Source organism: Tachypleus tridentatus, chromosome 3 (genome assembly GCF_004210375.1).
Source record: "Tachypleus tridentatus isolate NWPU-2018 chromosome 3, ASM421037v1, whole genome shotgun sequence".
Lineage (NCBI taxonomy): Eukaryota > Metazoa > Arthropoda > Merostomata > Xiphosura > Limulidae > Tachypleus > Tachypleus tridentatus.
In genome coordinates, this window is record NC_134827.1 from 75683193 (window position 1) to 75696731 (window position 13539).

Here is a 13539-nt window from a genome sequence, read left to right on the forward strand (position 1 = left end):
ATTTGCTCTTCAGATAATAATAAAGAAAAATAACCTTTTATTTCCATGAACATTTCGTCATTGTTGCTTTATCAGGGCTGTACTAAGTCGATTGAAAACATCATTTTCAGGTTCTTGTGAAGACAATCATATGATGCGCGTGTGACCACATCTCCGTTCAAATTTCCTATTCTAAAATCATATATATCTTATGTTATGCGAAAACAATGCAATATTTATTGTTTTTGGCGTGAAAACATATGATCAGTACCATTCGCTAGACGCTGTAACTTATAATAATAATAATAATAATAATACGATATATATTTCCATTGTTCAGTAGATTAATAATACGATATATTTTTTCATTGTCTAGTAGGTGATGGAGATTAAGGAAGAGAATAAACTTCCCAATTCTGGAGTTCCAGAGTGCGCTGGTTGTCATAAAGTTATTCGAGAGAGGTACCTACTAAAGGCTCTGGACCAGTTCTGGCACGAGGACTGTTTGAGGTGTACCTGTTGTGACTGCAGACTGGGAGAGGTTGGCTCTACTCTCTTTACCAAGGCTAATCTCATTCTCTGCAAGAGAGATTATCTCAGGTTAGAGAGTATACAAGGATGGAACACTTACTTTTTAGGATTAATAACGTCCGTTATCGGAAGCTAATAATTATGGTAACTACAGGGGTTTATTAAAGAAAAACATTTAGGTAATCGACGTGAATATAATGATTTTTGAAAGATATAAAATTTCAGATAATAAGGAGTAAATTAACATTTTGAATAGATGCTTTAGAACCAGAACTAGTGTTTCTTTCGGCAGCTACTGAAGAAAACGGTAAAGTTGTTGTTTTGAGTAACTCGACAGCATTATGCTTTAACAACAAGGGTTACAATACCTTGTTTTACAATACCTAATCTAGAGCAGAACTGAGGCTATACAATGAACGTTAAACATTTGATGCTCGTTGTTTGTTCGTCATGAAGACGCTGTTTCATCGTATATGATAAAATAATTAAACAGTTACGGTGAGATATAAAACTTTGGTATGGTTCGTAGCTTACCTGATCATATATATGTGTTATCAATTAACAGGTTCGAATTCCGGCAACTACTACTGATACACGTCTTCTCGTCACTTCCCTGAGACTGTAACACGTCAACAGTGGCACATAAACTAAATACAGACATCGGATCACTTCCTGACACCATGTACTTCTCAGGACTTCATTAGTAACTGGAACTTACGAGACAAAATAGTTGCTAATTAATATATAATAATAATGATAATACGTAGTATCTAATGAGTGATTAGTCTTAGATGACTGTACTGGTTAGTTACTGAGGCAACACCTACAATAGTGATGTTTCTATTAACACATTCTATCAGTGTGACTGAATCATTACAGCTTATCCTCATATAGCTCACTTTTCGTCATGTGGTCCCCCGGGGGTTAGTGGTAAGTTTACGACAGTAAAACTCCGGTGTGGGATTCCTCTCGAGGGACACAGCTGATAATCCAGTACGGCTTTGTTCTAAAAACAATCAAGCAAACACATCCTTCGTGTTCTTAAATCTATCCATTTTGTGAAGAGAGAAAGAAGGTTGGGTGATTTCATCTTTAAGTAATATATTTGCGAAAGTTGAAAAGCAACTCGCGTGCGGCAAGCAACTCTGTAAGATCCAACGTTAACAGGTAATGAAATCAACTATTCATTGTGTAGGATGAAATAAGAGCATTACAGAAATTGTTTTCAACGCTAATAACCTGTCTAATGATACTAATTACTTGTCTGTAATTTCTACGTTTTATCTTAATGTTTACAGGTCATGTTTCTTGTTTATTACACCACCAGGTTTCTTCTTTTACTTGTCACTGTTACCGATAACTGTAACGACAAAGAACTGATGTTTTGTGCTCTTTTGGACAGTAAGTTATTTGATACGTTCCACACGGATTTTAAAATTAATATGATTTGTGTAGCGTAATAGAAGGTATCATAAACACATTGGATTACTTTAAGGAAAACCAAATTGGTTTTGTTTAAACTACAAACATTACTAAGCACAAAATAAGTAATTTGAAGATAAACACAGAACTAAAGAGAAAAAAAAAAAGCAGTGAACATATTTCGAATTACCCAGTTAACCACCATCAGAGCACTCAAAGTACTATATTCGTTAGTTAGTTTAACCTACAAGTTGTCACTGATTTAGGGCATACCAATTCACTAACTTACAAAGGGTTAAAAAAGTAACGCCATATTGGATGTAACCCAAGGCCTTTGTTAACATTTAATAAATTACTCTCATGATTACGTATTTCAGTAATTTAATATTTGTCTGGCTATGAAAAATTATTCTGCCAGAGTTCTTGGTGGATCCTGTAGAATAAACTAATCAGTTTCAACAACGTTAAGCCACAGATGATTAGGCTTACCTATCTCACATTCCCATTAGGCACTTGTGGTATGGCATTTTGGCAGACAGCTGAAGGGAGATCTAATTTGTCTAATACAGGTTTCTAACCTGCACACGGAATTTCATAAATATACTGTCTTATATTTTCTTCAAGCCGATCTTTTATTTAAAAAAAATAACTATTTAATTTAGTAACGTTTCTATCTCTTTAGAGTATTAACTACGATATATTATTCACATGATGGTTTATATTAACAGTTTCACAAGGACATCATATTCTTTTCTTTGTTTCTGTATTTGGCGAAAAGCTACTCGAGGGCTATCTTACACTGCTATATTAGGTATTGCTAGCGCAAATTAAAGGGAATACAGCTAGTCATCACCACCCACTCTCAACATTTGGGCTACCATTTTACCAACGAATAGTGGGATTGACCGTAAAATTATAACTCTCCAGGGCTAACCTGTTTGATGTGATAGGGTTGCGAACCCGTAACCCTCGGATTATGAGTCGAGCGGCCCGTACCACTTGAACATGAATATTCTCCTGAAAGTAATCCATATATATCACAGAATAGTGGAGATCATGGATTCTTCCCCATAGTTAGTCCCATTTTTTGTTGTTGTTTGTAAAATATATTTGGTAGCAACGTAAAGTTCACCATATTACAGAGCTTTGTAATTTATTTATCAGGTATCTTTTTCTCTTTCATTTGTAACTAGCCCCCCTCCATGATTAAACAGCAAGTCTTAGTGTTTAGCTTTTAATATGTCAAACATTCAATGGTCGCTTCAATCAGTAAACACCTATTTTAATATCCAAGGAGATCATTATTAAATATTTTAAACTGCCCTCTCTAGTTTTGCAAAGAAATTCAACAAGAATGCTAAACTAACTGATAAATATTTGGCTGAATTACAAGTAGGACCTCAACTGACAATTGATACTATATAGTAAAAAGGCTTAATTTTTCGTAGAGCATAAATCTGTGGTTCATTTACGTTACTTGTTGCTAGAATCTAATTTAGTTGTTAACACAACAGAAGTACCGTGTTTCTCCGAAAATAAGACAGGGCTTATATTAATTTTCACTCCAAAATATGACACTAGGGCTTATTTTCGGGGGATGTCTTATTTTGATATATTAAAAAAAATGAAGTTACAAAGTAAAACTATTAAACTAACCATTTAAAATAAACTATTATTAAACTATTAAACTAACTGATTAATACTTAAACAAACTAATTAATAAATTATTATTTTTTATTTCTTTCCTCTTCCTGCCACTTTTAACTAGGGCTTATTTTAAGGGTAGGGCTTATATTAAAACTATCCCCAAAAATCACACTAGGTCTTATTTTATGGGTAGGTCTTATTATCGGAGAAACACAGTATGTTGTTTTATCTTATGATACCAACCATGCTATTTATTCATTATCACGAGCAACAATCTCCCCTTACCGTCATTTTTGATTATAATTAAATCGCCACTACAAAAAACGGAGAATTACTACTTAAGTTAGAAAAACTAATTAGCTGAAACTACCAACTATTTTTACTCCATCAGTTTCTAGTTTTGTTGAAGTAGACATAATTGGTTCGATCTCAGACACATTACAATTCCTTGTTTTTGTTGTTTTTTGCAAATTTCAATCAACTATTTTAAGCTTTATGTGCGTGATCTCAGGTATGTTTTAAATAAATGCATTCGACCCATAATTATTGTTATTGAAATGCATGAATTACTCCATGTAATTAGTATGTAGCAGCCTGAAGTAAACAACAGAAAGAAAAGTTAATTGTTACTTCTAGAAGACTGTAACAATGTCGTTCATCGTTTAGGTCTCCTACAAGTCGAGAAAGTAGCCTCTAATTGCATGTATGTATTTGTCGTTTCTTTTACAATACCGGGACATAATGATTATGCCCGGTACACAAGTACTGAATGAAAAAGAAAACGATACAAAAAAAGTTTTATATGCAATTAATTATACTTGTATAACAGTTCCGTATACGATGTTAAATTACTTCTTTAGTTAAATAACATTATGTTTTATAATTAATCCATTTTCTATGTTTATACCTGCTGTAAGTTCCAATCATAAGACTTGTTATTATTATTACTAGTAAACTCACAATATGGCGGTCGCGGGTTCGAATCCCCATCACACCAAACATGATTTCCCTTGCGCCGTGGTGGGGGATGTTATAATGTAACGCTCAATCTCATTATTCGTTGGTGAAAGAGTAGCCCAAAAGTTGGCGGTGGGTGGTGATGGCTAACTGCCTTCCCTCTAGTCTTTTACTACTAAATTAGGGAAGGGCTAGTGCAGACAGCTCTCTGGTAGCTTTGCGCAAAATTCAAAACAAAACAAACCTCCTTGTTTTGCATTTATCATAGTTATATTTTAACATAAATACCAATGTTCTAGCTACTTATTGCACGATTAAAGTATTCATTTAATTTATGATTTTGTATCCTTATAACCATTTGTTTCTTGTCTTTACCTCTGACAATTTCCTGCTTCTTGACTCAATCTCAAGCCACACTGTCGGAGTTTTTTAATGGGTTTTGATGGTCATAAGACATCTTTACGAAAGACTGTAGAAAGTTTAGCAGTACTGACGTCACATTATCCAACCAAAGGCAGTTTTTGAAGCCAACAGATGGTGTTTATGTATCTATCGCTACTTTTGCTAACAGTATTTCATAAAACTTTAAACGTATTTAATTTTGTTATTTTTTATATTATGTTATTAAACTTTTATAACAGAATTAATTTTGTATTTCTGACTTTCTAGATGTACGTAGGACTAACCAAAAAATCTTAAACAGGACGAACCTCGCGGGGTCTTATTGGGTTAACAGTGAAGTTATAAATCTCATCAAACTTGCATTCTAACATTGTTTTTCTAAGAATGCAAGGAAAATATTTTTAATTACCCATACTCATTTGCTATTTTCTGTCTAACTCGTGTTTAGATAGCTTGTCTCTGTTCGGATTTAATATTTAATGTTAATTGTTAGAAATATTTAGCTAATAGTTTTCACGAATATTTTGTTTGTTTGTACTTAAGCACAAAGCCACACAACTAGGGCTATCTGTGTTTTTCCCATTACGAGTATCAAAAGCTGGTTTCTAGCAGTGTGAGTCCACTCTGTAAAAGGGGACTTTCTCAAAAAGCAGATGAAATTAGGAATTTATTTCAGAAGTTGTTATGAAGATTTAAGTTCACTAATTGAAATTAAACTTAAATAATTGATCAGTTAATAAAATAAGTTATTTTGTTTGGAGTCAAAATTACTGAAAAAGTACTCTATCTCCTTCAAATATTGCGTCTGAGATCAAATAGATTATATATTCCTTCTTTGTTTGTTAAAGGTTGGCTAATTGTTGTTCTAGACAGAGAACAATTCCTTCTTTGTTTGTTAAACGTTGGCTAATTGTTGTTATAGACGATGAACAATTCCTTCTTTGTTTGTTGCAGGTTGGTTAATTGTTGTTATAGACGTAGAACAATTCCTTCTTTGTTTGTTGAAGGTTGGTTAATTGTTGTTCTAGACAGAGAACAATTTCTTCTTTGTTTGTTGAAGGTTGGTTAATTGTTGTTCTAGACAGAGAACAATTTCTTCTTTGTTTGTTGAAGGTTGGTTAATTGTTGTTCTAGACAGAGAACAATTTCTTCTTTGTTTGTTGAAGGTTGGTTAATTGTTCTAGACAGAGAACAATTCCTTCTTTGTTTGTTAAAGGTTGGCTAATTGTTGTTCGAGACAGAGAACAATTCCTTCTTTGTTTGTTAAAGGTTGGCTAATTGTTGTTATAGACGAAGAACAATTCCTTCTTTGTTTGTTGAAGGTTGGTTAATTATTGTTATAGACGATCAACAATTCCTTCTTTGTTTGTTGATGGTTGGTTAATTGTTGTTATAGACGTAGAACAATTCCTTCTTTGTTTGTTAAAGGTTAGTTCATTGTTGTTCTAGACGGAGAACAATTTCTTCTTTGTTTGTTAAAGGTTGGCTAATTGTTGTTCTAGACGGAGAACAATTCTTTCTTTGTTTGTTAAAGGTTGGTTAATTGTTGTTCTAGACAGAGAGCAATTCCTTTTTTGTTTGTTAAAGGTTGGTTAATTGTTGTTCTAGACAGAGAGCAATTCCTTTTTTGTTTGTTAAAGGTTGGTTAATTGTTGTTCTAGACGGAGAACAATTCCTTCTTTGTTTGTTGAAGGTTGGTTAATTGTTGTTATAGACGAAGAACAATTCCTTCTTTGTTTGTTGAAGGTTGGTTAATTGTTGTTATAGACGAAAAACAATTCCTTTTTTGTTTGTTGAAGGTTGGTTAATTGTTGTTATAGACGACAAACAATTCCTTCTTTGTTTGTTGAAGGTTGGTTAATTGTTGTTATAGACGAAGAACAATTCCTTCTTTGTTTGTTGAAGGTTGGTTAATTGTTGTTATAGACGAAGAACAATTCCTTCTTTGTTTGTTGAAGGTTGGTTAATTGTTGTTATAAACGAAGAACAATTCCTTCTTTGTTTGTTGAAGGTTGGTTAATTGTTGTTATAGACGAAGAACAATTCCTTCTTTGTTTGTTGATGGTTGGTTAATTGTTGTTATAGACGATGAACAATTCCTTCTTTGTTTGTTGATGGTTGGTTAATTGTTGTTATAGACGATGAACAATTCCTTCTTTGTTTGTTGATGGTTGGTTAATTGTTGTTATAGACGATGAACAATTCCTTCTTTGTTTGTTGATGGTTGGTTAATTGTTGTTATAGACGATGAACAATTCCTTCTTTGTTTGTTGAAGGTTGGTTAATTGTTGTTATAAACGAAGAACAATTCCTTCTTTGTTTGTTGAAGGTTGGTTAATTGTTGTTATAGACGATGAACAATTCCTTCTTTGTTTGTTGATGGTTGGTTAATTGTTGTTATAGACGATGAACAATTCCTTCTTTGTTTGTTGATGGTTGGTTAATTGTTGTTATAGACGATGAACAATTCCTTCTTTGTTTGTTGATGGTTGGTTAATTGTTGTTATAGACGATGAACAAGTCCTTCTTTGTTTGTTGATGGTTGGTTAATTGTTGTTATAGACGATGAACAATTCCTTCTTTGTTTGTTGAAGGTTGGTTAATTGTTGTTATAGACGAAGAACAATTCCTTCTTTGTTTGTTGAAGGTTGGTTAATTGTTGTTATAGACGAAGAACAATTCCTTCTTTGTTTGTTGAAGGTTGGTTAATTGTTGTCATAAACGAAGAACAATTCCTTCTTTGTTTGTTGAAGGTTGGTTAATTGTTGTTATAGACGAAGAACAATTCCTTCTTTGTTTGTTGAAGGTTGGTTAATTGTTGTTATATACGATCAACAATTCCTTCTTTGTTTGTTGATGGTTGGTTAATTGTTGTTATAGACGTAGAACAATTCCTTCTTTGTTTGTTAAAGGTTAGTTCATTGTTGTTCTAGACGGAGAACAATTTCTTCTTTGTTTGTTAAAGGTTGGCTAATTGTTGTTCTAGACGGAGAACAATTCTTTCTTTGTTTGTTAAAGGTTGGTTAATTGTTGTTCTAGACAGAGAGCAATTCCTTTTTTGTTTGTTAAAGGTTGGTTAATTGTTGTTCTAGACAGAGAGCAATTCCTTTTTTGTTTGTTAAAGGTTGGTTAATTGTTGTTCTAGACGGAGAACAATTCCTTCTTTGTTTGTTGAAGGTTGGTTAATTGTTGTTATAGACGAAGAACAATTCCTTCTTTGTTTGTTGAAGGTTGGTTAATTGTTGTTATAGACGAAAAACAATTCCTTCTTTGTTTGTTGAAGGTTGGTTAATTGTTGTTATAGACGAAGAACAATTCCTTCTTTGTTTGTTGAAGGATGGTTAATTGTTGTTATAGACGAAGAACAATTCCTTCTTTGTTTGTTGAAGGTTGGTTAATTGTTGTTATAAACGAAGAACAATTCCTTCTTTGTTTGTTGAAGGTTGGTTAATTGTTGTTATAGACGATGAACAATTCCTTCTTTGTTTGTTGATGGTTGGTTAATTGTTGTTATAGACGATGAACAATTCCTTCTTTGTTTGTTGATGGTTGGTTAATTGTTGTTATAGACGATGAACAATTCCTTCTTTGTTTGTTGATGGTTGGTTAATTGTTGTTATAGACGATGAACAATTCCTTCTTTGTTTGTTGATGGTTGGTTAATTGTTGTTATAGACGATGAACAATTCCTTCTTTGTTTGTTGATGGTTGGTTAATTGTTGTTATAGACGATGAACAATTCCTTCTTTGTTTGTTGAAGGTTGGTTAATTGTTGTTATAAACGAAGAACAATTCCTTCTTTGTTTGTTGAAGGTTGGTTAATTGTTGTTATAGACGAAGAACAATTCCTTCTTTGTTTGTTGAAGGTTGGTTAATTGTTGTTATAGACGATGAACAATTCCTTCTTTGTTTGTTGAAGGTTGGTTAATTGTTGTTATAGACGATGAACAATTCCTTCTTTGTTTGTTGATGGTTGGTTAATTGTTGTTATAGACGATGAACAATTCCTTCTTTTTTGGTGATGGTTGTTAATTGTTGGTTATAGACGATGAACAAGTCCTTCTTGTTTGTTGATGGTTGGTTAATTGTTGTTATAGACGATGAACAAGTCCTTCTTTGTTTGTTGATGGTTGGTTAATTGTTGTTATAGACGTAGAACAATTCCTTCTTTGTTTGATAAAGGTTGGCTAATTGTTGTTCTAGACGGAGAACAATTTCTTTTGTTTGTTAAAGGTTGGTTAATTGTTGTTCTAGACGGAGAACAATTTCTTCTTTGTTTGTTAAAGGTTGGTTAATTGTTGTTCTAGACGGAGAACAATTTCTTCTTTGTTTGTTAAAGGTTGGCTAATTGTTGTTCTAGACAGAGAGCAATTCCTTTTTTGTTTGTTAAAGGTTGGTTAATTGTTGTTTTAGGGAGAGAACAATTCCTTCTTTGTTTGTTAAAGGTTGGCTAATTGTTGTTCAAGACAGAGAACAGTTCTTTCTGTGTTTGTTAAAGGTTGGTTAATTGTTGTTCTATACAGAGAACAATTCTTTCTTTCTTTGGTAAAATTGGTAAATTGTTGTTCTAGACAGAGAACAATTCCTTCTTTGTTTGTTAAAGGTTGGTTAATTGTTGCTCTAGACAGAGAACAATTTCTTCTTTGTTTGTTGAAGGTTGGTTAATTGTTGTTATAGAAGATGGAGAATTTCTTCTTTGTTTGTTAAAGGTTAGTTCATTGTTGTTCTAGACAGAGAGCAATTCCTTTTTTGTTTGTTAAAGGTTGGCTAATTGTTGTTCTAGACGGAGAACAATTCTTTCTTTGTTTGTTAAAGGTTGGTTAATTGTTGTTCTAGACAGAGAGCAATTCCTTTTTTGTTTGTTAAAGGTTGGTTAATTGTTTTTCTAGACGGAGAACAATTCCTTCTTTGTTTGTTGATGGTTGGTTAATTGTTGTTATAGACGATGAACAATTCCTTCTTTGTTTGTTGATGGTTGGTTAATTGTTGTTATAGACGATGAACAATTCCTTCTTTGTTTGTTGATGGTTGGTTAATTGTTGTTATAGACGATGAACAATTCCTTCTTTGTTTGTTGATGGTTGGTTAATTGTTGTTATAGACGATGAACAATTCCTTCTTTGTTTGTTGAAGGTTGGTTAATTGTTGTTATAAACGAAGAACAATTCCTTCTTTGTTTGTTGAAGGTTGGTTAATTGTTGTTATAGAAGAAGAACAATTCCTTCTTTGTTTGTTGATGGTTGGTTAATTGTTGTTATAGACGATGAACAATTCCTTCTTTTTTTTTGATGGTTGGTTAATTGTTGTTATAGACGATGAACAAGTCCTTCTTTGTTTGTTGATGGTTGGTTAATTGTTGTTATAGACGTAGAACAATTCCTTCTTTGTTTGATAAAGGTTGGCTAATTGTTGTTCTAGACGGAGAACAATTTCTTTTTTGTTTGTTAAAGGTTGGTTAATTGTTGTTCTAGACGGAGAACAATTTCTTCTTTGTTTGTTAAAGGTTGGTTAATTGTTGTTCTAGACGGAGAACAATTTCTTCTTTGTTTGTTAAAGGTTGGCTAATTGTTGTTCTAGACAGAGAGCAATTCCTTTTTTGTTTGTTAAAGGTTGGTTAATTGTTGTTCTAGACAGAGAGCAATTCCTTTTTTGTTTGTTAAAGGTTGGTTAATTGTTGTTCTAGACAGAGAGCAATTCCCTTTTGTTTGTTAAAGGTTGGTTAATTGTTGTTCTAGACAGAGAGCAATTCCTTTTGTTTGTTAAAGGTTGGTTAATTGTTGTTCTAGACGGAGAACAATTCCTTCTTTGTTTGTTGAAGGTTGGTTAATTGTTGTTATAGACGAAGAACAATTCCTTCTTTGTTTGTTAAAGGTTGGTTAATTGTTGCTCTAGACAGAGAACAATTTCTTTTTTGTTTGTTGAAGGTTGGTTAATTGTTGTTATAGACGATGAACAATTCCTTCTTTGTTTGTTGATGGTTGGTTAATTGTTGTTATAGACGATGAACAATTCCTTCTTTGTTTGTTGATGGTTGGTTAATTGTTGTTATAGACGATGAACAATTCCTTCTTTGTTTGTTGAAGGTTGGTTAATTGTTGTTATAAACGAAGAACAATTCCTTCTTTGTTTGTTGAAGGTTGGTTAATTGTTGTTATAGACGAAGAACAATTCCTTCTTTGTTTGTTGAAGGTTGGTTAATTGTTGTTATAGACGATGAACAATTCCTTCTTTGTTTGTTGAAGGTTGGTTAATTGTTGTTATAGACGATGAACAATTCCTTCTTTGTTTGTTGATGGTTGGTTAATTGTTGTTATAGACGATGAACAATTCCTTCTTTTTTGGTGATGGTTGGTTAATTGTTGTTATAGACGATGAACAAGTCCTTCTTTGTTTGTTGATGGTTGGTTAATTGTTGTTATAGACGATGAACAAGTCCTTCTTTGTTTGTTGATGGTTGGTTAATTGTTGTTATAGACGTAGAACAATTCCTTCTTTGTTTGATAAAGGTTGGCTAATTGTTGTTCTAGACGGAGAACAATTTCTTTTTTGTTTGTTAAAGGTTGGTTAATTGTTGTTCTAGACGGAGAACAATTTCTTCTTTGTTTGTTAAAGGTTGGTTAATTGTTGTTCTAGACGGAGAACAATTTCTTCTTTGTTTGTTAAAGGTTGGCTAATTGTTGTTCTAGACAGAGAGCAATTCCTTTTTTGTTTGTTAAAGGTTGGTTAATTGTTGTTTTAGGGAGAGAACAATTCCTTCTTTGTTTGTTAAAGGTTGACTAATTGTTGTTCAAGACAGAGAACAGTTCTTTCTGTGTTTGTTAAAGGTTGGTTAATTGTTGTTCTATACAGAGAACAATTCTTTCTTTCTTGGTAAAATTGGTAAATTGTTGTTCTAGACAGAGAACAATTCCTTCTTTGTTTGTTAAAGGTTGGTTAATTGTTGCTCTAGACAGAGAACAATTTCTTCTTTGTTTGTTGAAGGTTGGTTAATTGTTGTTATAGAAGATGGAGAATTTCTTCTTTGTTTGTTAAAGGTTAGTTCATTGTTGTTCTAGACAGAGAGCAATTCCTTTTTTGTTTGTTAAAGGTTGGCTAATTGTTGTTCTAGACGGAGAACAATTCTTTCTTTGTTTGTTAAAGGTTGGTTAATTGTTGTTCTAGACAGAGAGCAATTCCTTTTTTGTTTGTTAAAGGTTGGTTAATTGTTTTTCTAGACGGAGAACAATTCCTTCTTTGTTTGTTGATGGTTGGTTAATTGTTGTTATAGACGATGAACAATTCCTTCTTTGTTTGTTGATGGTTGGTTAATTGTTGTTATAGACGATGAACAATTCCTTCTTTGTTTGTTGATGGTTGGTTAATTGTTGTTATAGACGATGAACAATTCCTTCTTTGTTTGTTGATGGTTGGTTAATTGTTGTTATAGACGATGAACAATTCCTTCTTTGTTTGTTGAAGGTTGGTTAATTGTTGTTATAAACGAAGAACAATTCCTTCTTTGTTTGTTGAAGGTTGGTTAATTGTTGTTATAGACGAAGAACAATTCCTTCTTTGTTTGTTGAAGGTTGGTTAATTGTTGTTATAGACGATGAACAATTCCTTCTTTGTTTATTGATGGTTGGTTAATTGTTGTTATAGACGATGAACAATTCCTTCTTTTTTTTGATGGTTGGTTAATTGTTGTTATAGACGATGAACAAGTCCTTCTTTGTTTGTTGATGGTTGGTTAATTGTTGTTATAGACGTAGAACAATTCCTTCTTTGTTTGATAAAGGTTGGCTAATTGTTGTTCTAGACGGAGAACAATTTCTTTTTTGTTTGTTAAAGGTTGGTTAATTGTTGTTCTAGACGGAGAACAATTTCTTCTTTGTTTGTTAAAGGTTGGTTAATTGTTGTTCTAGACTGAGAACAATTTCTTCTTTGTTTGTTAAAGGTTGGCTAATTGTTGTTCTAGACAGAGAGCAATTCCTTTTTTGTTTGTTAAAGGTTGGTTAATTGTTGTTCTAGACAGAGAGCAATTCCTTTTTTGTTTGTTAAAGGTTGGTTAATTGTTGTTCTAGACAGAGAGCAATTCCTTTTTTGTTTGTTAAAGGTTGGTTAATTGTTGTTCTAGACAGAGAGCAATTCCTTTTTTGTTTGTTAAAGGTTGGTTAATTGTTGTTCTAGACGGAGAACAATTCCTTCTTTGTTTGTTGAAGGTTGGTTAATTGTTGTTATAGACGAAGAACAATTCCTTCTTTGTTTGTTAAAGGTTGGTTAATTGTTGCTCTAGACAGAGAACAATTTCTTCTTTGTTTGTTGAAGGTTGGTTAATTGTTGTTATAGAAGATGTAGAATTTCTTCTTTGTTTGTTAAAGGTTAGTTCATTGTTGTTCTAGACGGAGAACAATTTCTTCTTTGTTTGTTAAAGGTTGGCTAATTGTTGTTATAAACGAAGAACAATTCCTTCTTTGTTTGTTAAAGGTTGGTTAATTGTTGTTCTAGACGGAGAACAATTCCTTCTTTGTTTGTTGAAGGTTGGTTAATTGTTGTTATAGACGAAAAACAATTCCTTCTTTGTTTGTTGAAGGTTGGTTAATTGTTGTTATAGACGAAAAACAA

At 32.6% G+C, this 13539-nt stretch overlaps 1 protein-coding gene across 1 annotated transcript in view; it reads left to right on the forward strand.

Moving 5' to 3' along the window:
* Nucleotides 1-361: 361 nt before the first annotated feature.
* LOC143247222 (LIM domain only protein 3-like) overlaps nucleotides 362-13539 on the forward strand; it is a 47536-nt gene continuing 34358 nt past the window's right edge. Inside the window, exon 1 of the mRNA XM_076494931.1 lies at nucleotides 362-579. Coding sequence (XP_076351046.1) covers nucleotides 362-579 — 218 coding nt within the window. The remainder of the gene's footprint in view (nucleotides 580-13539) is intronic.